We start from the raw sequence: 26,978 nt of genomic DNA on the forward strand, positions 1-26,978 counted from the left end.
GTATAAGTAGATTTATAGTTAGCTAGAAAAGTAGACGGATAAAAAAGCAGGGGCTGAATAGCTAGTTAAAAGAGTAAACTAACTATATAGCCGGATAGAAAGCTTAAAAAGCCATACAGCTAGCTAGAAAGGACGCCAAAATATTAGCCAAATAACCAACAAAGAATGATCAAATGTTAGCTATATAGCGTGCAAAAATGTACTGTTAGCTACGTACCTGGCCAAAAACCTAAACAGTAGTGTGATAGTTAGCTAGAAAGGTAAATAGGTAAAAAGAAATTATAATAAAAGTGAGCTAGATATCAGGCTAAAAGAATAAAAGCCAGAAAATAGCCAGAGAGAAAGCTAAAAATGAATAAAACCAAACTAAGTAGCTAGCCAGAAAGGAGGCCAAAATTTTGCTTGATAACTGGCAAAAAATATAAAATATTGGCTAAATAGCGTGCTAAAAAAAAGTGAAAGCTAGCTATATAGCTTTCTAAATATCTAATAAGTAGATTGATAGTTAGCTAGGAAAGTAGACGGGTAAAAAAGACGAATAGGGGCTGGATAGCTAGTTAAAAGAGTAAACTAACGGTATAGCTAGATAGACCACTTAAAAAAGTTATATAGCTAGCTAGAAAGGACGCCAAAATATTAGCTTAATAACTAACAAAAAATTATCAAATAATAGCTAGATTTGATAGCGTGCAAAAATGTACAAAGTTAGCTATGTAGCTGGCCAAAAAGTAGTGTAATAGTTAGCTGGAAAATTAAATAGGTAAAATAAATTATAATAATGATAATAATAATGAATGATAAAATAGTAAAAAGCATAATAGAAAGCTAAAAGTAGATCAATCAAAGCTATATAGATAGCTAGAAAGCAGACCAAAATTTAGATTGACAGCTAGCAAAAAAAAAAGTAAAAATTTTGCTGGAGAGCATGCAAAAAATTGTAAAAGGCTAGCTAAATAGTTTGCTAAACATCTAAAAATGTAGAAAGATAGCTAGCTACAAAGCTAAAAAGGGAGACGGATAGCCAGCTTAGAAAACTGCCTAATAAATATATTTCTTGTAAAATAAATAAATAAAAAAGATGATAAAAATAAATGTGTTTAATACGCAAATCAATTCTCATTCTACTCTCTTAATTAATTGCTTGAAAATAATAATCAATACTTTAAAAACGTTTTGTCCATAAACATAATATAATATAATATAATATAATATAATATAATATAATATAATGTGATATAATATAATATAATATAATATAATATAATATAATATAATATAATATAATGTGATATAATATAAAATAATAAATATAATATAATATCTCATCTCATCTCATCTCATTAGCCGTACCGCTTATCCTCATTAGGGTCGCGGGGGGGCTGGAGCCCATCCCAGCCATCTCCGGGCAGTGGGCAGGGGACACCCTGAACTGGTTGCCAGCCAATCGCAGGGCACACAGGGACAGACAACTCATTCGCTCATTCACACCTTGGGACAATTTGGACCGGCCAATTCACCTGAAATGCATGTTTTTGGAATGTTGGAGGAAACCGGAGTGCCCGGAGGAAACCCACGCAAGCACGGGGAGAACATACAAACTCCGCACAGGAAGTCTGGAGCTGGATTTGAACCCACGACAGGTTCCCATGACATGAACTGTGCCGCACAAGCGCTAACCACTGCGCTGCCGTGCTGCCCCATAATATAATATAATATAATATAATATAATATAATATAATATAATATAATATAATATAATGATATGAAATGATATGATATGATATAATATAATATAAAATAATATAATTAATATAATGTAATATAATATAATACAATATAGCCCTGCGATTGGCTGGCAACCAGTTCAGGGTGTCCCCTGCCCACTGCCCGATGATTGCTGGGATGGGCTCCAGCATCCCCGCGACCCTACTGAGGATAAGCGGTGCAGCTGATGAGATGAGATGAGATGAGATAATATAATATAATATAATATAATATAATATAATATAATATAATATAATATAATATAATATAATATAATAGGGCAGCACGGCGGCGCAGTGGTTAGCGCTTGTGCGGCACAGTTCATGTCGTGGGAACCTGTCGTGGGTTCAAATCCAGCTCCAGACTTCCTGTGCGGAGTTTGTGTGTTCTCCCCGTGCTTGCGTGGGTTTCCTCCGGGCACTCCGGTTTCCTCCCACGTTCCAAAAACATGCATTTCAGGCGAATTGGCCGGTTCAAATTGTCCCTAAGTGTGAATGAGCGAATGAGTTGTCTGTCCCCGTGTGCCCTGCGATTGGCTGGCAACCAGTTCAGGGTGTCCCCTGCCCACTGCCCGGAGATGGCTGGTATGGGCTCCAGCCCCCCCCGCGACCCTAATGAGGATAAGCGGTACGGCTAATGAGATGAGATGAGATAATATAATATAATATAATATAATATAATATAATATCTGAGCTAATCTTAAAAAGGGAAGAATTGATCATGGATTCGAAGACATTGATCATGTCAACACCATTTAGAAATCAATTTTCCTAGAAAATCACAACCACCCACCACGAGCGACTTATAATCAGGGAAATTAGTCTGTCTTTTCAAACTAACAAAATATATTTCCTTCTTTTAAAAGCCTCGGACTTTTTCTTAAAAAGAAAAGTTTGGATTTTTAAATAAAAATACATAATTATTTTTATAAGACGATGAAAACGAGTTGCAGGGGATGGTAAAGACAGGAGTCTGCTGCCCTCTAGCGGCCTACTATATAATAGAAACTAAAATGATTCATTCATAATAATGACATACTACCTGATACGGTATATGTATTTTTTTAATAAAGGCATTCTCAAAAATATACAGACTAATGTAAAAGCGCATATAATTTTCCATTTTGAAATAGGAGCTCATTGTTTCTACCCTAGTTACAACTAACTGTAATTTACCCTACATTTTATTTTGTTAACGTGTAAACCTGCAGTTTACTAAGCATTGTTTTTATTTACAATAAATCAATAAACCAACAAATATTTGACATCATTGGTAATTTTGATTTGGAACTGTTTTACGTATAAATAAATAATAATAAGAAATAAATCAAGAACTGCAACCAGTTCGGGTTGTCCACTGCCCGAAGATAGCTGGGATTGTCATGGACCGGAAAAGGATCAGGACCCAAATGCGTGACGTTTTTCACACAAGCCTTTTATTTTACGGGAAATGGGGAGTCATCTAGGCAACCGTCTGGCGTGGAATGATAGGAAGCCAGAGGCCGACGAGATTGATACCAATTGCCCGAGTAAATATCGGACACATGGGGTCAATACCGGACAGGACGGGACAGACAGGATTAATATCAAAACAGGATATCGAAATTAAACAGGAAAAACTAGATGGGAACGAAACTGGAAACCGATATTAAACAATGGGACAGACAGGATTGATATCAAAAGAGGGTATCGAAATCAAACAGGACAAATTGACGGGAACGGATCTGGAAACCGATATTAAACAGGACAAAATAAACGGGAACAATACCGGACAGGAAATACCAACAGGAAACAGGACCGAGTCAAAACCCACGTCAGTCCGTCAACGAGTCAAAATGACTGTAAAAATGTACACAAAAATGAGTGTTTTGAGCCCAATCGAGCAAAAATATACACAAATAAACAGGACAAACTAGACGGGAACAAAACTGGAAACCGATATTAAACAACGGGACAGACAGGATTGATATCAAAACAGGATATCGAAATTAAACAAGACAAACTAGACGGGAACGAAACTGGAAAACGATATTAAACAGGACAAAATAAACGGGAACAATACCGGACAGGAAATACCAACAGGAAACAGGACCGAGTCAAAACCCACGTCAGTCCGTCAACAGGTCAACATGACTGTTTTGAGCCCAATCGAACAAGAATATACACAAAAATGAGTGTTTTGAGCCCAATCGAGCAAAAAAATACACACAAATGACTGTTTTGAGCCCAATCGAGCAAAAAATATACACAAAATGACTGTTTTGAGCCCAATAGAGCAGAAATATACACAAATAAACAGGACAAACGAGACAGGAACAAAACTGGAAACTGATATTACACAACGGGACAGACAGGATTGATATCAAAACAGGATATCAAAATGAAACAGGACAAACTCATACCTGTCAACCTGTACGTTTACTATGCGTTTTAAGACGTGTACGACGTACAAGAAAATCTGTACGGAAAAAACGCAAATTTGTCAATTAGGGTTACCATCCGGTAAACACCGACTATCCCGAATCGGCAAGTCAATCAAGTCAAACGAGTTCGCTATGGTATCGATTTTTTCTTTGCAAACGAAGCGAGCGTTTGATGCTACTGTACGCATGCGTCTGCCGTTGTAGTGCCTAATTTCGACTCCCCTGCAAAATCCTCCTCCCCTCGCGTGAACGCGCATTCTGCTGCGCTTCTGACAATAGCAATCGTATTCTATATAATAAGCTTATTAAAACAATAAAACTATTGATTATGATTTTGCAGGGGAGTGAAATCAGGCACTACGCATCAATGGTTGATTTGTAGTTTAATCTCATCTCATCAGCTGTACCGCTTATCCTCATTAGGGTCGCGGGAGGGCTGGAGCCCATCCCAGCCATCTCCGGGCAGTGGGCAGGGGACACCCTGAACTGGTTGCCAGCCAATCGCAGGGCACACGGGGACAGACAACTCGCTCGCTCATTCACACCTAGGGACAATTTGGACCGGACACGTAAAATGCATGTTTTTGGAATGTGGGAGGAAAACGGAGTGCCCGGAGGAAACCCACGCAAGCACGGGGAGAACATACAAACTCCGCACAGCAAGTCTGGAGCTGGATTTGAACCCACGCAGGAGGTTCCCATGACATGAACTGTGCCGCACATGCGCTAACCACTGCCCTGAATTGTAGTTTGGTTTACAAAATATAAATGCCAACTATTTTTTCCTCCAAAAATATCTTTATTTACAAATTTAAATTGAAAGTAGAATTAATGGATATTTTTGTTATGCTGATTACAATTGTACGATTTTATTTTATTATTATTATTAAGAATATGTACAGAATGATATAACGAAACCCATGTACAATATAACATATTAACTACATGAATTAACACGTTTGGAAAAAAAATATGGAGTAAGATTTTTTTGTATTTTGTAAGGTAAAATATGACAGTTTGTAAGGGCATGGAGCCGTGGAGGTTGACAGGTATGATACCGGACAGGACGAGATAGACAGGATCGATATCAAAACAGGATATCGAAATCAAACAGGACAAAATAGACGGGAACGAAACTGGGAACCCATATTAAACAGGACAAAATAAACGGGAACAATACCGGACAGGGAATACCAACAGAAAACAGGACCGAGTCAAAACCCACGTCTTGCGGGGCAGAGGTTCGGTGACAGACTGACAAAAGGTGAGTGAGAGCACTGAGCTTGAATAGAAAGAAAGCCAATCTGTCAACGAGCTGGCGCTACACGGGGCGGGGCCAATTGGACGCCATGGCAACCGTGACAGGGACAGCCCAATCAAACATTCAGATGTACGCAAAAAAAAATGCGTTACAGTTCATATCTCATTGAGCAGCACCCTTTGTTTCATTTTATATTTGACTTTAAACTTTATAAATCTGCCAACATGAAATACTTCATTATGGGATTTGAGACTCTCTTACTCCCTCCCTCCTTCAGATAAGCGTACTTGTGGCGGTCAGAACAAGCAGTTGAGGTTTAATTTTTAAGCTTCACCTCCCACCTACCCGCCCTTTTAGACTCAGTCTCGTGAGCCATTGAGATCGTCTCGGTCACGGAGAGATTTTGCCGTCCGGATAAGTTCCAAGAAGGAAACCAAACACCTCCAAGGCATGGACATGACCTGAAGGTAAGTCTGGACCTTATTAACTGAAAGCATTATACTTTTAACGTAGAAAATATGTAGTCTGTTGCTATTGTAGGCGTAGAATGTGAAGTGCGCATTAATTATCTCGCGAGAGTTCGGTGTGTTTACAATAGAGAACGTTTCTTCTATCTCGTGGCCCCGGAGTTATAATGAGTTGAACACCCGTGGTGTAGAATGTGAGGTGTGCATTATCTCGCGAGAGTTGGTGCGAGAGTGTACGGTAGAGTGAGAGTAAGGTGTGTTTACAATAGAGAATGTTTCTTTTAACTGATGTATGGTAATTATGTTTTATAAAATAAAAAAAAAAAGAAAAAAAAAAGACAGGAGCTCAATTTTTGTTACTCATTAGTGCAAAGAGCACCCAAATTACCCGATATACATATCTGAAAAAAGCATTTTGGCCAGAGGATCTTAGCTTGATCAATGGCTGAAAAGGTAGTTAGCAAGAAAGCTACGGTAAATAAGTATGAAAATAAATTGGGGGTTAAATAAACAGATAAAAAGCTAGCTAGCTAGCTAGAAAGGAGGCCAAAATTTAGTTTGATAACTGGCAAAAAAGATCAAATGCCCGAGTTAAAATGAGTGGGTGTGCATGAATGATGACAGTAGGGAGACGAATTTTTTTTTTTTTTTTTGGGGGGGGGGAGGTTTGAACAATTTTATTGACACTATTAACAGCAAATAAACAATGTGAGGTTTGAACAATTTTTCTCGACAATTTTAACAGCAATTAAGCATATTCTTAATTTCGTTATATCTGACAATATACCGTTTCAACAATTTTTTCCGACATTTTAACACAATTTCATTATATCATATCCCAACAATATGAGTTTTTATCGACACTTTTAACAGCAATTAAATACATTCACAATTATATTATATTCTAAAAATAAGAGGTTTGCACAATTTTTATCGACATTTTTAACAGCAGTTAACCAATGTGTAAAGGGCAATACTATTGTGCAAGGGTGAATGTCGCGAGAGTTGGTGCGAGAGTTTAGCGGAGCGCGAGATCTCGGTGTGTTTACAATAGAGAAGGTGTGTCAAACTCCTTTTAACTCGGTGGCCACACGATAGAACGAACATTCTCTCGGGGCCGGACTAGTAGATAAGAGAGAAAGAAAAAAAGGAGAGAAAGAAATAAGAGAGAGAGAGGGAGAGAAAAGTAGAGAGGTTGGGACAAAGAAAGAGAGAGAGAAAGAAGAGATAGAGAGAGAAGAGAGAGAGAGCAAGAGGACGTTAGAAACAAAAGAGATAAAAAGAGAAATAATGTGAGCGGGGGAAATAAAAAGAGAGAAAGAAAGAAATCCAAAGAAATATAGAAAGAGAGAAGGAGAGAAAAGAGATGGAGAGAAAAAGAGAATGGGAAAATGAGAGAAGGTGAAAGCAAGAGAGAGACGGAGAGAAAAGAGAGAGAAAAGGAAATGAGAGCAAAAGAAGGTAAAAGTACACTGGGAGATAAAGAGGAACAAAGAAATAGAAAAAGAGAGACAGAGAGAAAGAGGTACAGAGTGAGAGAAAGAGGTGCAGAGTGAGAGAAAAAGGGAGGAAGGGAGAGAGAGAGGGGTGCGAGAAAGAGAAAGAGGACGCGAGAAACAAAAGAGGTAAAAACAGAAATTGTGAGTGAGGGGTAAAGAAAGAGAGAAAGAAAGAAATCCAAAGAGAAATAGAAAGAGAGAAAGAAAGAAAAGAGACAGAGAGGCAAAGAGAAGGAGATAATGAGATAAGGGGATACGACAGAGAGACAGAGAGAAAATTGAGAGAAAATGAAAAGAAAGAGAGAGAAAAAAAGAAATCCAAAGAGAAATAGAAAGAGAGAATGAGAGAAAAGAGATGGAGAGACAAAGAGAATTGAAGAATGCGAGAAGGTGAAAGCACGAGAGAGACGGAGGGAAAAAAGAGAAAAGAATAAAATGAAGAAAGAGCAAAAGAAGATAAAAAGACACAGAGAGATAAAGAGACAAAGAGGAACAAAGAAAGAGAAAAAGAGAGATTGAAAGAGAGAAACAGAGAGTGAGAGAAAGGGGAAGAGAGGGAGAGAGAGAGGGAGAGAGAGAGAGAGAAAGAGGACGTGAGAAACGAAAGAGATAAAAAGAGAATTTGTGAGTGAGGGGGAAAGAAAGAGAGAGAAAGAAAGAAATCCAAAGAGAAATACAAAGAGAGAAAGAAAGAAAAGAGATGGAGAGAAAAAGGAAGGAGATAATGAGATAAGGGGGATACGAGACAGAGAGACAGAGAGAAAATTGAGAGAAAATGAAAAGGAAGAGAGAGCAAAATAAGGTAAAAAGACACAGAGAGATAACGAGACAAAGAGGAACAAAGAAAGAGAGGCAGAGAGAGTGAAAGAGAGAGATAGATAGTGAGAGAAAAAGGAAGGGAAGAATGAGAGACAGCGAGTGAGAGAAAATGAAAAGAGGAGGAAGAGAGAGAGAGAGAGAGAGAGAGAGAGAGAGTTATACAAGTACAGCGTCGCGAGAGTTGGTGCGAGAGTGTAGCAGAGTGCGAGAGTTCGGTGTGTGTACAATAGAGCAGGGGTGTCAAACTCCTGTTAACTCGGGGGCCACACGACAGAACTAACATTCTCTCAGGGGCCGGACTAGTAGATAAGAGAGAAAGAAAAAAAGGAGAGAAAGAAATAAGAGAAAGAGAGGGAGAGAAAAGTACAGAAGGTGGGACAAAAAAGAGAGAACGAGAGAGAGAGAAAGAGGACGCGAGAAACAAAAGATAAAAAGAGAAATTGTGAGAGAGGGAGAAAGAAAGAGAGAGAAAGAAAGAAATCCAAAGAGAAATAGAAAGAGAGAAAAAGATAAGGAAAGAAAAGAGGTGGAGAGAAAGCGAGAAGGGGAGAATGAGAGAAGGGGAAAGCAAGAGAGAGTCAGAGAGAAAAGAGAGAAGAGGAAAAAAGGAAGAGAGAGCAAAAGAAGGTAAAAAGACACAGAGAGATAAAGAGACAATGAGGAACAAAGAAAGAGAAAAGGGGGGTCAGAGAGAGTAAAAGAGAGAGACAGAGAGTGAGAGAAAAAGGGAGGAAAAGAAAGAGAAGAGAGAGAGAGAGAAAGAGGATGCGAGAAACAAAAGAGAGAAATTGTGAGAGAGGGGGAAAGAAAGAGAGAGACAGAAAGAAATCCAAAGAGAAATAGAAAGAGCGAAGGAGAGTAAAGAGATGGAGAGAAAAAGTGAAAGGAAGATTGGGAGAAGGGGAAAGCAGGATAGAGACAGAGAGAAAATAGAGAGAAAAGGAAAAGGAATAGAGAGCAAAAAAGGTAAAAATACACAGTGCGATAAAGAGACCAAGAGGAACAAAGAAAGACAAAAAGAGAGACAGAGTGAAAGAGAGAGACAGAGAGTGAGAGGAAAAGAGAGAGAGAGAGAGAGAGTGAGAGAAAAGGAGGAAGTGAGAGACAGAGAGAAAGGGTAGAGATAATGAAAAAAGGAAGAGAGAGCAAAAGAAGATAAAAAGACACAGAGAGATAAAGCGACAAAGAGGAAGGAAGAAAGATAAAGAGAGACACAGAGAGAGTGAAAGATAAAGACAGAGTGAGATAAAAAGGGAGAAAAGAGAGAAAGACGGAGAGTAAGATAAAAGGGAAGAAAAAAGAGAGAGAGAGAGAGAGAGAGAGAGAGAGAGAGAGAGAGAGAGAGAGAGAGAGAGAGAGAGAGAGAGAGAGAGAGAGAGAGAGAGAGAGAGAGAGAGAAATACATACAAGTACAGTGTCTTTGTGAAAGGCAGCTGGCTTTGACAACATCAAGTGGAAATATTTCAACCTGCAGCTCGTTTTTCTCTTGCACTACTCTGCGCGTTGTCTCGCGGGCCGGAATCAGTCCCTCAATGTTCCTGTTCCGGCCCGCAGGCCTTCTGATTAACACCGTATCAATAGAGAATGTTTCTTCTATCACGTGGTCCCCGAGTAAAAATGAGTTTGACACCCCTGGCGTAGAATGCGAGGTGCGCATGAATGATTTCAGTCGGGAGACGAATCTCGCGAGTGTTGGTGCGAGAGTGCAGGGGAGCGCGAGAGTTTAGTTTTAGGGAGAGTTCGGTGTGTTTACATTAAATGGCTGCTGACAGTTATCGCTCTTCAAAGAGACCGTAAGTGTTTTTGAGTCTTCATGAAGGAGGAGTCATCTATTATCCACACAAAACGACACGCTACACTATGTGTTTGACAGGAAGTAGGTGTGTTAGACCGAGCAAAGTCCAGTAGTTTGTTTCTAGAGGAGAGTTTTCCGAATATTCAGATACAATTGAAGCTTTTGTTTCTTATCTGAGTATCGGGCTGAAGGTCGTTGGAATGAAACGTGTGGAATTTAGCTTACTAAGGTAAACATCTGTTGCTTATGTGTAGCATTGTTTCCTCTGCTAACATCAATAGTTAGCCATATATGGTATTAGCATTAAAACTGATTCTCTGTACGTCTGTGTTTTGGTGTTTTCAGTGGAATTTTGATATGTCTTTGATATCTTGAAGATATGATGTCAAGTCATTTTTATCTGTATAGTCTTAATCACAAAGAGTCTCAAAGGGCTTCACAGGTTATTACGCAGACTATTTTTTCAGACTTCAGTGGGACCTTGCTACTTCGCGGTTCCACGTTCGCGGGTTCAGAGCTTCGCGGGTCTAAAAAATAACAATAATAAAATATATATATATATATATATATATATTTTTTTTTTAAGCATTTTTGAAGGGGCGTCGCTACTTCATGGTTCCACGTCCGCGGGTTTAGAGCTTCGCAGGTCTAAAAAATAATATTAAATAATTTTTTTGTAAGCATTTTTTAAGGGGCGTTGCTACTTCGCGGATTTTCACTTTTCGCGGGTGGTTTTGGTCCCCTTTAACCGCGATAATTGAGGGATTACTGTATTATTACACCATCCCCTGATCTGGAACCAACATGAAGGCAAGGAAAAACTCAAAAACCTCAACATGAGGAAAATGAAGAAACCTTGAGAAGGGACCGCACATGTGGCATCCCCCTTTCAGGATTACCAGACAGCAAAGGATGTTGCAACCACAAATAATACCGGAACATAGGGGGAAATCAGATCTGAAAGATATGAGGGAGCAAGTCCTTGTATGATTTTGTTTAATTGTAGGAGGAAAAACTACATGCAGTGGTCCCAAATATAATTAAGTAGAATAATACATTTTCTTATTCAAATTATGAATTCATTTTCTGCATTCAATTATTGTTGGTAATATACTAATTCAAGGGATAACCGCAAACCTGTCTTTTTTCATTTTCTCCTTTTATACCTTTTTTTCTTAACTTCTTTATACAACATAATAATTCGTTACATAATGCATCAAAGCAAGTGAGCCGTTTGAGAGCCGGCTCTCTTTAATGATTTGTGCCGAAAAGGCCGGTTCTCTTCAAAGAGACGGACTTCCTTTCACTACACAACTCAAACTCGTGTGACTTGATTGATTTGCCGTTTGGTGATAGTCGGTGTATACCGGATGGTACCCATAATTGACAAATTTGCGTTTTTCCGTACAGATTTTCTTGTACGTCGTACACGTCTTAAAATGCATAATAAAGGTACTTTGTACGGCAAAAACGTACAGGTTGAGAGGTATGCGTCTTCCTTTCACGTTTGATTTTGTCAAAGATATTTAATACCCCCGGTAGCACGGCGGTACAGTGGTTAGCGCTTGTGCGGCACAGTTCCGAGGTCATGAGATCGAGTTTGCATGTTCTCCCCGTGCTTGCATGTCAGGTTAATTGGTCGGTCCAATTTGTCCCTAGTTGTAAATGAGCGAGTGAGTCGTCTGTCTCTGTGTGCCCTGTGACTGGCTAGAAACCAGTTCAGGGTGTCTCCTACCCACTGCCCGAAGATAGCTGGGATAGGCTCCAGCACCCCTGCGACCCTACTGCAGATAGGCGGTTTAGATAATGGATGGATGGATAGTTGGTACCCAGACATTTTCTGCCTTGTCTTTCATGTTTATGTTTGTTTGGAGTTAGTCTTCCAACATAATCCTGCATTGTCTCCTTCCATATTTTGTTAAGTCAATGTTAGTTAGGGTGCCTGCATTATTTTTCATAGTCCTGTTGTCATTGCACTTTCATTGTTATTCTTGCCCACGTGTGGGAATGTCTCCTTGTGTTTTCTCCTCTTTCATGTTTTGTTCTGTAGGAGCTGGTTGGTGTTGGAACATGATGCTCATGTCTAAATGTTTCTTGTGTCGTGTGTCTTTCATGGTTTGGCAGAACCAGTTGGTGTTCCACTTTATCCTTTGTTTTCTCTTTCATGTTTTGTTCATTTAGATCTGGTTAGTCCGATGCATGGTCGATCGAGCCTGTGTTAGAGTAGCTATGATGCTTTTGAATTCTAAAGAAATCCAATGTATTTAGTGTGTGCCTTTTTTTAGAAATACCAAAACATTATACAAGTTTGGTAAACATGTCTCCGATTCTTCGTGCGTATTAAAGAGATAGGGAGAAAGAATCAAGTTGTTGTTGCTATTCCATCCATTTGGATCCGTTAACCACTAGGGTCGTAGGGGCACAGTTTTCTGTGGTGTGTCTTCGGCAAGTACAGCCTGGTGGCACCCATTCCTCCCCAGGCCAACAAATGTAAAATCAAAATACGGTACGCCCCCAGGATACAGCATGAATTGGTTTTGAGATGGGGATTGCAGAGTGAAATTGCCATATTGAAGGGAATAGAAACATTTGCTAATGTGTAGGTAATGCATTCTGAACACTTAATACCCCAGATTTAAAAAATGGTATGTATATATGATATATTGCACTAGAAATGAATATACATGTATACATGTATTTACTTTTGTAAAAAATCACTTGAACTGGTCGCGTGGAGTAGCGGGTGGATGCAGAAAAGGGAGAAGATGGCCACAGTTTTTGGACTTTCATTTCTCCAGGATTGTTATGTCCTTAGAAGACTCAATTGCTTTAAACACCTCCTTTTTTATAATAATAGTCCAGATAGTTGATTGATAATGTCCATGTAATCTAGCAAGGGTAGAAATTTGTGTGCATTTTTTATATTTCATTAATATCACAAGCTTATTCTCCATATTTATTATCTTCTTACTTCTTTTTTTAGCATCACTGCAAGCCTTGTGACTTTTTGTCAAAAATCCAGACCTAGATATACAGTATTGTATCACTGATTCTCAAAAAAGTCATTACGAAGCACATAGGATTCTAAACCAAATAAAGATACAGAAAGGCATTGTGGGAAGTAGTTCAAACAGTACCACATGAGCATTTTATATGACGTTAGCAAATAGCAGACACCTCAAAGTTTGATTTTTGCAAGTTGTTGGGCAGGCTAAATAATTTGTTGCGATGACTCGTAGTAGGGATAATGCCGTAAAAAGGGTTAAAAAAAAACGGTTTTAAGGTGGGGTTGCCATATTCTGGGGGTGACTGCATTATAATGAGGAAAATAAGTGCTTGAAATCTCAGACATAGTGTCAGCTGATTGGAATTTATTATTGGCCCCTAGTGAGTAATTATCGGGGGTCTTTTTGTATCTGTCCCAAAAAAAAAGATATTTTTTTGCTATTATCGGCCAATAACTATCCTGCCTCATTTATCATATCCTGATTGCATTGTTTTTCAGTGAAGTCGGCCCACACCATGAAGAAGCCCACTAGAGCGCCTATGTGGGTGAATCACTCACCAAAACCAGAAAGCAGTTCCAGTGATAATGACTCCAAAAGCAGAACCACCAGTGCATCTCCCAATATAGAGGACAGAGAAAACACAAACAGAAGTTTCAACAAGCATAAATCCCTTATCACCAATTCCTCAAGCTCCTTGAAGTGGAACTGGGGAAAAAACAGCAAAAATGACTCGGAATCCAGCAGTGGTCCCATAAAAATCCTCCCAAATGGAACCAGGGTGAGCCCACCTGCAAGTGCAAACTGGGTCAATGACTCCAACCCAATGGAGGACTCTTTTCTTACCAGTATCGAAACCTACGCCGAGAAGTTGGAGCTCTACAACCTGAAGTACTCGTACCTCAAGTCCTGGCCGGGCTTGCTCCGACTGCTGGGCGGAATCGAGCTACTGTTCGGAGGCGTGATCGTAGCTTGCGTCATCGCTTACGTCCACAAAGACAGTGAATGGTACAACACGTACGGAGTTTATAACAACAGGGCGGGACTTTCAGGGTACAGCTATAGCGGACCTATGACTCCTTTTGTGGTGGCGGTGGCAGGGATGTGTTGGGTTTGGACGGTGATCCTTATGGTTTTGGGACTGACCATGTATTACCGAACTATCCTCCTGGACGCCCCCTGGTGGCCTCTGACGGAAGCCTTGATCAACCTGACTCTGTTCCTGCTCTACATGGCGGCGGCGATCGTTTATCTGAACGATTTGAACAGAGGAGGGTTGTGCTACTCGATCATCGGGATCAACCCCGTCTTGGCAAGTTTTTGTCGAGTGGAAGGGGGGCAGATGGCCGGATCGGCTTTTATTTTTATCAACATGGTCATGTACCTGGGGAGTTTTATGGTATGTCTGAAGATGTGGCGACACGAGGCCAGACGGAGGGAGAAGTTGGATTTCGAGAACTTGGCAAAGGTAAGGAGGACCGAGATGAAGGAGAAACTACTTGGGAAAACAACCTGTAGTAAGCCACAAGAACAACATGAGAAACCCAATGGAGACGTGTTACAAGCCAAAATACATTTTTCTCAAAACTTGGTACACTTTTCTCGGTACAGTTATAAAACTTAGTCGTTAATGTTAATAAATGATTTTACAGTCGGGAATTTGAGATTATGTCATATATACATTCAGGGGTAATAAAAAACGGTATCAGCTGACTTCAAGTGGCCATTTACAATCAGGCAACTGAAATTAAAGGAATACTAGATGAAACATTGTATGTGGGTATCAGTCATTAAAACAGAAGAACATTTTATGTACTCTTAGAATAAGTATTGGTATAAATGACGACTCAAATATTGGGTATCAGTTTGAAAAAAAAGTGGTATGGAATATCTATATTAAAGTAAAATAAAAATATGAAAACTAATCGAAATTGAGGCAATAACAATACTACATACAATTGTGTTCAAAAGTTAACATACACTTGTGAAGAACATAATGTCATGGCTCTCTTGAGTTTCCAGTTATTTCTACAACTCTGATTTTTTTTCTCTGATAGAGTGGTTGGAACAAATAGTTTTTTGTCACGAAAATTTTCATGAGGTTGGGTACTTTTATGACTCTTCTATGGGTGAACAGAAAAAGTGATCAAATCTCCATACAGCAACACAAATTAGCCATTTTGGTGACTTAGAAAGTTGTCTCAGTGAAATGAACTTCATAGCATGGCCTCCTAACGTCTTGTGAGTGATTATGAGTGTCTACAGCTAATGGCTTCTCTGAGGCCATTTAAATAGGGCTCATTGGATGCAAATGCCCACAAACGCCACATTGAAAGTCAAAGGAGCTCAGCAGATCTGAAAAAGCGAAACATTGACTTGAACAATCAGGAAAGTCACTTAGAGCCATTTCAAAGCAGCTGCAGGTCCCAAGAGCAAATGAAAACAATTGTTTGTAAGTATAAAGTGCATGGCACTGTTTTGCCACTGCCACAACCAGGAAGAAAACAAAAGCTATCACATTCTGCTGAAAGAAAATGGGTCAGGAGGGTGAAGATTCAACTGAGAATCACCAAAAATCAGATATGCCAAGAATTAGAAGCTGCTGGAACACAGGTGTCAGTGTCCACAGTCAAGCGTGTTTTGCATCTCCATGGACAGAGAGGCTGCCGTGCAAAAAGGAAGCCCCTGCTCCAAAAGCGCCACCTTAAGGCTCTAAAGTTTGCCGCTGATCTCATGGACGAAGATAAGACCTTCTGGAGGAAAGCTCTGTGGTCAGACAAGACAAAAAGAGAGCTATTTGACCACAATGCCCAGCAATGTTTAAAGGTGAGGCCTTTAACCCAAAGAACACTATGCCTACCGTCAAGCACGGTGGTGGTAGTATTATGTTTTGCTGCCAATGGAACTAGTGCATTACAGAGAGTAAATGAGATAATGAAGAAGGAGGATTACATTTAAATTCTTCAAGATAACCTAAAGTCATCAGCCCGAAGATTGGGTCTTCGGCATAGTTCGGTGTTCCAACAGGACAATGTGCCCAAACACATCAAAAGTGGTAATGGAATGGCTAAATCAGGCTAGAATTAAGGTTTTAGAACTGCCCCATTGAGAGCTTGTGGACAATGCTGACGAAACAAGTCCATGTAGGAAAGCCATCACATTTAACTGAACCGCACCAATTTCTGTCAAGAGGAGTGGTCAAAGATTCAACCAGAAGCTTGTGGATGGCTACCAAAAGCGCCTAACTGAAGTGAAAATGGCCAAGGGACATGTCCCCAAATATTCGTGTTACTGTATGTATATTTTTGACACAAAAGATTTGATCACTTTTTCTGTTAACCTATAATAAAGTCATAAAAGCGCCAAACCTCGTGAAAGTTTGACAAAGAACTGTTCCAATGACTCTGATTATAATAAAAATTCAGAGTTGTAGAAGGAACTGGAAACTCAAGAGAGCCGGGACAATATGTTCTTCACAAGTGAATGTAAACTTTTGACCACAACCGTACAACAAACAAACATGGGCTGATACAAAGCTAAAACCAAGTTTTTTAATTTAAGAAAATCATAAAAAATGACAAACCCAACGAGGATAAACCCAAGCATAGTAACCATTTTCTGAAAACATTCGACATCATCAGTTCCATTTCACAATCGCGATAATTGAACCCGATGATTAACAACGCCTCGCAAATATTCACATATCAAATAGAATTGAGCAGAGCATTACATTTAATTAAGAATCAAATCCCCGTAAATTATCTCGGAGCTGGATCACTCCAGAGTCTCCAACGGACATTTATGGTCTCCGCACGCGTGACAGCGGAACTTTATTGCGCTTCGTTTATTTCTGTCGCACGTCGAAGTGCACCGTCCGTTAAATCATGTTCAAACCCTTGCCAGGGGGGAAAAAATTAAGCTGAGCCACCGATACTAAATAAAAGCTAACTCGTCTTGACTGACGTTAAATTTTATTCGATTTGCACCGCCTCCTTTTGTTCCGTGTCTCCTTCTAGCTTGTGTACTTTCATTAGCGGGATTGCTAATGTCACATATTGTAAATCTGCACCCTGATTAAAAAAAAAGAAATCTATTTTAAATACCTTGCCAGACATTTTAGTGATAGGAGTTTAGAATTTGCTGAATGTGAAAATGCGGGGATACAAATAAATCCTAACAAATAATATATGACGTATTTTCTGCAATATAAGGCGAATCCCACCCAAAAAATGTATTTTGACATATACGGATAATCAGTGTCTGAAACTCATGACAAAAAATTAGCGGACACCAGGGCAGACAACTCTGAAAAGTTGCCTGCCCAGCCATTTTTTACAACTTCAAACAGAATAAGACGACTAATCGCAAAAAAAAAACATTGATGCAAAGTATTAAGGATTGATAATCAGAATATATAACAGAACAACACTTTAAAATTAAGTTTATTATAAATCTACTTAGAACATTCATTGCGTGTATATGAAATCGCTGTTTTCCATCTGCCATCACTATGTACCTGTATTTACTCATCTTCATTCATGCAATGTTTGCGTTGCGTCATCTGCTACAAGCCACGTGAACTCCTCTTTCCACGATGCTTTTCATGTACGTTTACGTTTTGTAGCGTCATCAATTTTGTTAGCTTCTTTTGAATCTTTCTTCTGGGGCTGAGGTTTTGGCTTGATTCCTAACCACTTATCCATTTTTCTTGTGTTCTCTGTGCGTCTACTTTGGAAAATTATATGCAAATGCACGACCTTATAAGGCTCGGGAAAGTATGGAAGTTATTCAATGCAGGCTTCTGATTGGCAATTTGCATACTCGGCAGGCAAACGGACCGAAATTCCGAAATTTCCAAACCGAGCGATGATTCCGAAATCGGAATAAAACAAACGTTTGATTTGAAAAAATAATAAAATAAAGAAAGAAATAAAAACTAAAGATATTTTTTTCTTTCTTGAAAACATTTTTGGCCGCAAGGGCAGAGATGCACGTCCCGGGCATCCGGGCAGTCATTATTTCAGAAACTGGGATAATGCACACTGGACTATGAGGCGGGTGGAATTAAAACTACAGTTAGAGCCCAAAAAAATGTATTCACTTACAATATATTCAGTATTAGTGCAATGCGAATTGGAAATCGCAGAACATTGGATACAACGAGAATCAGAAAGAATCAAGTATCATTTGTAATAAATCTTTCTCTAAACAAAGTATTAATAGAGTTGAGTGAGTACCGTTACCTGGGGTTTGCTCCCTATGCCAATGCCAACCTAAGTTAGGGTAGTTTTGGTAACCTATTTCAGTATTTGAGAATGTTTCTTTTATAAATACATTTAATTGTAGGGAGGGACTATTACCGATACTTGCAATGGTATCGACTACCTTGGAGTGGTCATTTAATAATCCGGTACATGAAATGAAAAGAAGGTTGAAATATCATTGAATGAACACAATATTTAGGAGAAATACTTTGTCAGGATTTAGAATAAAATAGAATAGAATAGAATATACCTTTATTATCATTGTTACAAAAATATGATCATATTGTGACAACGAAATTAGACGTGGTACTCCAGGTTCATATTTTATTAAGAGAATAAAAAAATAAAAAGATTATTTACACAAAAAAGGTGGGGCATGTAGAGGCAGAGATGAGATGAGACAATTGTACATTTGAATGAGGTAGTGTGTTTGCAAGAGTTTCATTTTTTGTGCATTGTGTGTTAAGGGTGGTGATGGCTTTGGGGAAGAAACTGTCTCTGAGTCTGTTTTTGTTTTGTGTGACCTGTAGCTTCTGCCGGTTGGCACCAGGTCAAAGAGGTGAGAAGAGTCCTTGATGATGTTTTTTGCTCTGCTGAGGTAGCGAGAGCAGCCAATGTCCTCCAGACTGGGCAGAGAGCAACCAATGATTCTCTGGGCTGTGTTGATGACCCTCCGAAGTGTTTTCCTGTCTGCTGGAAAACATACATTTACGTTTTAAATATCAGGCATTATTGTCGGATAAATGGAATTTTATGTACGAATGGTATCAGTACATTATATCGGTATTATTGACAAGTAAAGGATCAAGCATCGTTGGTAATTGATTTTACAATCAGGAACAAGGTTGGGTAGGGTTACTTTAACTGGATTACTTTCAATGACTTTTGGATGACTCCAATACCAAATATGCTAATAAAAGACAAAAGAAACTAAATATGAATCAAATGATGACTCACAACACGTGGTAAGCTTTCTCTCCTGGCTTTGATTTCTTTGATCTCCGGCAAAACTAACATAAAATGCGACGGAAACGAAATGAAAATAAATCCAAACAGCTTGCCAACATCATTTTTGCCGTTCCATGTATTCCGTTACTCCCCAAGCCTGCACAAAATTTAGTCATTTTATTCATATTTAGTTTCTTTTGTCTTCTATTAGCATATTTGGTATTGGAGTAATCCAAAAGTAATTGAAAGTAATCCAGTTAAAGTAACCCTACCCAACCCTGATCAGGAATTATGTTATATACACATTGCATTTATATGGCGTTTATGGTCTCTTTTCTTTCAGCATCCAGAGGTGGGGCCCAGTTCCAAGCTCCTGCCCCCACCAAAAACCAAACACATTTCCTTCAACACAGAACCAGAAAGAATAAAAAACCAAGACGCCAACAGGCAGATGATCCCAAGCGTCCACAGGACCCCGACCGATCCGAAAAAGACCCCGGGCATCCCCGAAGTGCACGTCATCGCAGATTATATCATGTAAGCCGGCGACTTTGCCACATCTGCATGAAACCTTCCGAATGTAATCCCTCTATTCCCCTGTAGGAAGTATCCTGAGATCAGCAGCGTGGAAGAAAGGGAAAAATACAAAGCTGTGTTCAATGACCAGTATCAGGAATACAAAGACCTTTACAAAGACGTCAGTGCCACGCTCGATAAATTCAGCGAGTTGGACGCTGTGGTGGCCCAGCTCGTCCATAACGGGAAAAGCAGTCAGGTGGGAAATGTGACCACGCCTCAATCAATATTATACACAACCCATAGTTTGTATTATTTTGCGATCGCTAGTGGTGGTAATGCGGTCAGCATGGCGGAACAGTGGTTAGCGCGTGTGCGGCACAGTTCTGAGGTCATGAGATCGAAACTCCTGTGTGGAGTTTGCATGTTCTCCCCGTGCTTGCGTGGATTTCCTCCGGGCACTCCAAAAAACATGCATTTCAGGTTAATTGGCCGGTCAAAGTGTCCCTAGGTGTGAATGAGCGAGCGAATTGTCTGTACCTGTGTGCGACTGGCTGGCAACCGGTTCAGGGTGTCCCCTGCCCACTGCCCGAAGATAGCTGGGATGGGCTCCAACACCCCCGCGACCCTACTGAGGATAAGCGGTGCAGATAAAGATAGTGGTGGTAATGCACTTACTCATTGAAATAAAACACTATTGATTCAAATAATAAGGAAAAACACATGTACCATGTCATGATTTTAGGTTTAAACATTTTTGTTCTTTAAAGAAGTTGAATTGTTTCAGCGCTACCTTAATTCAACCCCTAGGAAAAAAATATGGATTCTTCAGTCGTGGACAAGTACTTAGTCCAACATTCTGTAGAACTAACTCTGATAAAAACCATGAAAAAAATGCTAAACTTTTTCAAAAAAGTAACTCCTTGGCATTCAGAAACACTAGACAGATAGATAGATAGATAGATGGATACTTTATTCATCCCCATAGGGAAATTCACACTTCCAGCAGTATCCTTTGTTGTTTATTAACAGATTTACAGGATGGCCTCGGGATGCTGTGTTGTAGTTTAGCAACAGCGGAGTGGATGACGTCACACGCTAGGCCAAAAGTTCAACGTCCCTGCAGCAGATGGAAATCTTTTTGCCCAGGGTTACACCACCTCGTGTTTACGTAGATAGCGAGTCCAACTCCTCTCCACTTCCCGCAGGCTTTTGTGTCTCTGTCCAACAGCGCCGAAGCCGGGTAGCTCCACGTTAGCGTCCGGGATGCTAGACGTGAGCCACGTTTCCGTAAAACACAGCAAACTGCACTCCCTGTGCGCTTTGATGTTTTTCACCTGCACAGCCAGTTCGTCCGTCTTATTTGGTAGAGAGTTCACATTTACCATGATTACGGACAGCACCGAAGGCTTGTAACGCAGCTAGCCGCTTAGCATTCACCTTAGCTAACGATAGGGCCCCCTCATCACGCCGCCATGAGAATTCTTCAGGGCAAGGAGTTGATTCCTTGAATAAAAGTATTTTTGTGCGTTAAAACCCATAACCATAGGATAGAAAGTAATCCAAAGTGTAGTTGTCAAACGGGACGAAAAACACCGAAGATAGAAGCAGACAATAAAAACAAGTAATCACAAAAAGTGCAAAATAACACGGAGCTGCCGGAAAGGCTGCCGCTCGCGGCGGTGCCGCTTTGACGACTAAAAGAAATGAGTAATAAAAACTTGGTTGGTAAATGCTACTTTTAAAGATCAAGCTCAGGGGGAAAAATATGGAATCACTCCATTCTGGGGAAAAAAATATGGAATCGAGTCAAGTCATGTTTATTTGTGACGCCCTTAATCACAAAGAGTCTCAAAGGGCTGCACTATTAATAATTATAGTCTCAAATCGAAAAATCCCCTTTTTTCAATGAGAAGGGAAAAAAAAGGTTTAAGTCCACCACTGCACGAAATAAAAGGAGGATAAACTGCATTTTTAATCAAGGCAAACCTGTTTTTTTTTGTTTGTATACTTTTTAATGCTAACAAAAGCTAAAGCTTTAATGTGTTAATTCTTAATTCAATTATTTAATTCATGAGTATTTTAGAAACTAGACTTAGTCAAAAACTTAACCCACATTTGAAGCTGCTTTAACTCTTGAGTTGAATACTCAGAGCCTTAACTCCTGATCTGACTCAGATACAACTTCCTCAACTGGTTGCCGTTGTTTTTTAGTGTACAGTCAAAGTTAAAGCTTTAACTCTTGAGTTAAATACTCAGAGCCTTAACTCCTGATCTGACTTGGATACACCAACTTCATCAACTGGTCGCCTTTTTTTTGTGTACAGTCAAAGTTAAAGCTTTAACTCTTGAGTTAAATGCTCAGAGCTTTAACTCGTGGTCTGCCTCGGATACACCAACTTCGTCAACTGGTCGTTGTTGTTTTTTTTTTGTGTACAGTCAAAGTTAAAACTTTAACTCTTGAGTTAAATGCTCAAAACCTTAACTCCTTATCTGACTCAGATACACTAACTTCATCTGGTCGCTGATGGGTTTTTTTGTGTACAGTCAGAGTTAAAGCTTTAACTCTTGAGTTAAATGCTCAAAACCTTAACTCCTAATCTGACTCAGATACAACTTCATCAACTTGTTGCCATTGTTTTTTTAGTGTACAGTCAAAGTTAAAGCTTTAACTCTTGAGTTAAATACTCAGAGCCTTAACTCATGATCTGCCTCGGATACACCAACTTCGTCAACTGGTCGCCGTTTTTTTTTGTGTACAGTCAAAGTTAAAGCTTTAACTCTTGAGTTAAATGCTCAAAACCTTAACTCCTAATCTGACTCAGATACACCAACTTCATCAACTGGTCGCTAATGGGGGTTTTTTTTTAGTACATATAAAGTTAAAGCTTTAACTCTTGAGTTAAATATTTAGAGCCTTAACTCCTGATCTGACTCAGATACACCAACTTCATTAACTGGTCCCCGTTGTTTTTATTTTTAGTGTACAGTCAAAGTTAAAGCTTTAACTCTTGAGTTAAATGCTCAAAACCTTAACCCAGTGGTGTCAAACAGGTAGCCCGCGGGCCGGATCAGGCCCGCTAAGGGATTGAATCCGGCCCGCGAGTCAAAGCTCTCTCTTTTTGTTCCTCTTTGTCTCTTTCTCTCTGTGTCTTTCACTCTATCTCTCTTTTTCGCTTACTTTGTTCCTCTTTGTCTCCTTCTCTCTGTCTTTTTACCTACTTTTGCTCTCTCTTCCTTTTTTCCTTTTCTCTCTCCTTTCTCTCTTTCCCTCGCTCTTGCTTTCCACTTCTCTCTTTCTTCCCTTCTCTTTTCTCTCCTTCTCCCTTTCTCTTTCTATTTCTCTTTGGATTTCGTTCTCTTTCTCTCTTTCTTTCCCCCCTCTCACTATTTCTCATTTTATCTATTTTGTTTCTCATGCTCTCCCTCTCTTTTCCCTCTCTCTCCCTTTCTTTCTTTGTCACACCTTTTCTACTTTTCTCTCCCTCTTTCTCTTATTCCTTTCTCTCTAATCTACTAGTCCAGCCCCCGAGAGAATGTTGGTTCTATCGTGTGGCCCCCGAGTTAAAGTGAATTATACACCCCTGCACTTCCACCTCTCTCTTTCTTCCCTTCTCTTTTCTCTCCTTCTCTCTTTCTTTTTCTATTTCTCTTTGGATTTCGTTCTCTTTCGTTCTGACTCAATTACACCAACTTCATCAACTGGTCGCCGTTGTTTTTTGTGTACAGTCAAAGTTAAGGTTTTAACTCTTGAGTTAAATACTCAGAGTATTAACTCCTGATCTGCCTCAGATGCACCAACTTCAATCAACTGTTTGCAATTTATTTTTTGTAGACTCAAAGTTAAAGCTTTAACTCTTGAGATAAATATCCAAAGCCTTAACTCTGAGTTAAAGTTTTCACTTTGACGGCACCCGTTCTATTCTCTCACACGATTCATGTTCCGGAGGTGTGTTGAGATTGAATCGAATACTTTGAAAACATTTGCTGATATCTCATATATTTGTTTCAGGACGGAGACAGGATCCGAAACCTCATAAAGCTGTACGAGCAGAAGAAGAGCGTAAGTGACAATGTTGTCAACCCTCCTTAAAGGGACAGTGTCTATTATTTAGATTCTCCAAGTGGTAAAATGAATTTGCATTCAACTAAACAAATATTATACAAAATACAGTACATGAACTGTTTGATAAACATACATGTTTAAATACTTGTAACTCAAGATGTTAGGGTTTATTTTATGTACGATTGTCTGCCATCTTGCTGCTACGGGTACCCCAAAAACTTAGAAAGGCTAGGGGGTATGAGAAGTAAAATGGTGCGCTTTGGTTATTATGAGTCTCTGTTGTTTGTATTCCTTCTTATGCTTTTACCATATTTTTGAGTTTTACTAAGCAATACAACGACATTTAGTGGCCAAATTATACATACCGTATTTTCCGCACTATAAGGCGCACCGGGTTATAGAGCGCACCCCCAAAAAATAGTTTTTGGTCCTATATTTTCCATACATAAGGCGCACCGCATTATAAGGCGCTACAATGGGAACGTGGACAAAACAGTCAGATAGTTCAGTCAAACTTATTACCCCCTTAACATTCCCAAAGCTTGCAAAAAAGCAAATACGTGTCTCAGACATGTACGGAAACAGTGTCCGTACGATGTCACCAATCACTCAAATGCATCGTTCCAAATATCATTTGGAAGGTTAAAGTCTTGGGATTCAAGAAATGCCAAGCATTTCTTAGTTTCCATTTTTTTTTTGCTGGCAACTGTGTGGACAGCAAAGTAAGAATTTCATTGTGCAGGGCAAACGTGGTTCTTTACTGTGCATATGACAATAAACACTTTGAATTGAATTGTGTTTAAAAATAGACTCATCACAGAAACATCAAGATGGTTATAAAACAAGATACCGGGAAAATATAAAGCCGCATAGCTCACCTAAGTTCTCTTGCAGCCATCACGTTCAATAATGATACGTAACCATGGTCTTTTTACAACCGTGAGTGTAGTAAATCCGGGAGAGTCAAATATTTACAAATACAGAATAGTAGAAAATGTTTTCTCTATGCCATAGTGCAACCCAACCATTGTGTGATTCACAATTATCTTTATCGGCCAATTGCAGGCTTTGTTTCGCCCCTTTAGCCTATGCGAGCCTGTAAATGATAAAAAGGATCCGCCCCCTTTACCTCCGAATAACTTTAGCCAATAGTGACGGATTCAACTGATGATTGACACATTGGTTAGCCAATGAAACGCCGGTATATAAATCCCAGCATACACCGCGGACGACTTCGCCTTCGGGGGAAAATCGAGTCGGCGGCTGCTTGTCTTAGTTGCAAGACTTTGCGACTTAATATTGATCCATATATAAGGCGCACTGTATTATAAGGCGCATGGTCAGCTTTTGAAAAAAATACAGGCTTTTAGTTGCGCCTTATAGTGCGGAAAATACGGTACTTTCCCTTTACGAAGATTTCTCACGTTTTAAATGTTGATTTTGTCTGGCAGGACCCTGCTTTTTGGGAGAAAAAGCAACGTTGTGACTACTTGAAAGCCAAACTGAGTCACATCAAGAACAAAATCCAGGCTTTTGACCAGAACACGACCGGATTGGGAGGATGAAACTGTTTTTGAGAATATTATTGTAATTCATTTCATGTAATTACATGAGAATGTAGATTTATTTTTTTTTACATTTGCATTTTATTGCTGCCCTTTAAGAGCATATTGAGATGATTTATGGCTTTTGTGTGTGTTCTGAATGGGATTGTGTGGTAATTAAATGTTAATTTATTCATGAAACTGATGATAGTTTCCTTGTGACTGTATTTCATTGTGCAGGAATGGCCAAATTATTAGGGACGACACAATACAAACTTGAAATTTCAGGAATTTATATCATCAATATTCTGTGATATGTTCTTAATTCAGGCATTTTTTTCTTGAATTAATTTTTCAAAAACAGATTTTCTTTTCTTATTTATGCAGCTTGTGTTTGGATGATAGAAATATAAAAAAAATAATATTTAAAATTAGTAAATGAAAACAACCCAAACATTGCTAACGAGTATCTTTTGATTTATTACAGTTAATTACTAAGAATATATCATGTGGTATCGACCTGAAAGAAGAAAAAAATTAAAATGATATATATTGTCAGGACCGGAACGGAAACAGGACCCACTTGCGTGACGTTTACCACACAAGTTTTATTGAAAGAGAGAGGAAGGACTGTGCCCAAGATCAGGGTTGGGTAGGGTTACTTTAACTGGATTACTTTCAATTACTTTTGGATTACTCCAATACCAAATATGCTAATAAAAGCCAAAAGAAACTAAATGTGAATAAAATTACTAAATTTCGTGCAGGCTTGGAATACATGGAACGGCAAAAATGATGTTGGCAGGCTGTTTGGGATTTATTTTCATTTTGTTTCTGTCGCATTTTATGTTAGTTTTGCCGGAGATCAAAGAGATCAAAGCCAGGAGAGAACGCTTACCACGTGTTGTGAGTCATTTTATTCATATTTAGTTTCTTTTGTCTTTTATTAGCATATTTGGTATTGGAGTCATCCAAAAGTAATTGAAAGTAATCCAGTTAAAGTAACCCTACCCAACCCTGCCCACGATCCGGGAAGCAAGTCGTTATCGTACTCTGATTGTGATCCGAACACAGAAGTGGATCTTCCGTAGCGAGCGATGGCGGTGTCAGGCGGAAAACCGGTCGGTAGCCAGGACTGGGAGATCAAGTCGGGGTCGGAAACGAGTCGTAAGCCAGAACGGGAGAGTAAGCCGTGACGGGAGAGCAGACATCGTCAGGATCCAAACAGGTCGTAGCCGGAGACAAATGAGAGCAAAAACGGTACAAGTGGGAGTCGGGGTCGAAAAAGCCTTGCCTAGAATACACGGAGATTCGCTGACGGACTGACAACAGGGGACTGACAGGACTGGGTTCAAATAGTGACAGGTAGCCAATCAGAACCCGCGGTGGTTGGCGCCAAACGAGCGGGCAAAGGTGAATCGGATCGATGATCATGACATTATATATACACATTTTGAACAATTGGCATTATTTCACATTTATTGCGGTTAAATACTAAAAAGAAGTGTTATAGGGCTTGATGCAAGAAAAGCCATAATTAATCAACTATATGTATCTTATAACACTAACATTTTCTTTTTTAATTAATCCAGCCATTTTTAAATGCCT

The 26,978-nt window shown here is 39.4% G+C and overlaps 1 protein-coding gene across 3 annotated transcripts; it reads left to right on the forward strand.

The window, feature by feature from the left end:
* The first annotated feature begins 5,749 nt into the window (after positions 1-5,749).
* Positions 5,750-25,442, forward strand: marveld2l (MARVEL domain containing 2-like). Of its 3 annotated transcripts, none has more exons than XM_088348799.1 (6): positions 5,750-5,914; positions 13,533-14,500; positions 19,588-19,781; positions 19,848-20,019; positions 23,773-23,823; positions 25,278-25,442. In XM_088348799.1, the coding sequence occupies exons 2-6, from the start codon at positions 13,550-13,552 to the stop codon at positions 25,389-25,391; spliced, it is 1,482 nt and encodes a 493-aa protein (XP_088204925.1). In that variant the 5' UTR covers positions 5,750-5,914; positions 13,533-13,549; the 3' UTR covers positions 25,392-25,442. The 3 variants fall into 3 exon arrangements, with proteins under 3 accessions (XP_088204925.1, XP_088204908.1, XP_088204917.1); XM_088348782.1 differs by lacking the exon at positions 5,750-5,914 and adding an exon at positions 9,877-10,025; XM_088348791.1 differs by lacking the exon at positions 5,750-5,914 and adding an exon at positions 10,062-10,256.
* Positions 25,443-26,978: the final 1,536 nt, after the last annotated feature.

This window comes from Urocampus carinirostris, chromosome 1, assembly GCF_059441175.1.
Source record: "Urocampus carinirostris isolate Australia breed hairy pipefish chromosome 1, RoL_Ucar_1.0, whole genome shotgun sequence".
Taxonomy (NCBI): Eukaryota; Metazoa; Chordata; class Actinopteri; order Syngnathiformes; family Syngnathidae; genus Urocampus; species Urocampus carinirostris.

Bases quoted from the DNA above. Each gene is read 5' to 3' on its own strand.
- marveld2l (XM_088348799.1), top strand. From the start codon at position 13,550: ATGAAGAAGCCCACTAGAGCGCCTATGTGGGTGAATCACTCACCAAAA. The intron at 19,782-19,847 runs GTAAGCCGGCGA...ATTCCCCTGTAG, and splicing joins GTCATCGCAGATTATATCAT to GAAGTATCCTGAGATCAGCA. The intron at 23,824-25,277 runs GTAAGTGACAAT...TTTGTCTGGCAG, and splicing joins TGTACGAGCAGAAGAAGAGC to GACCCTGCTTTTTGGGAGAA.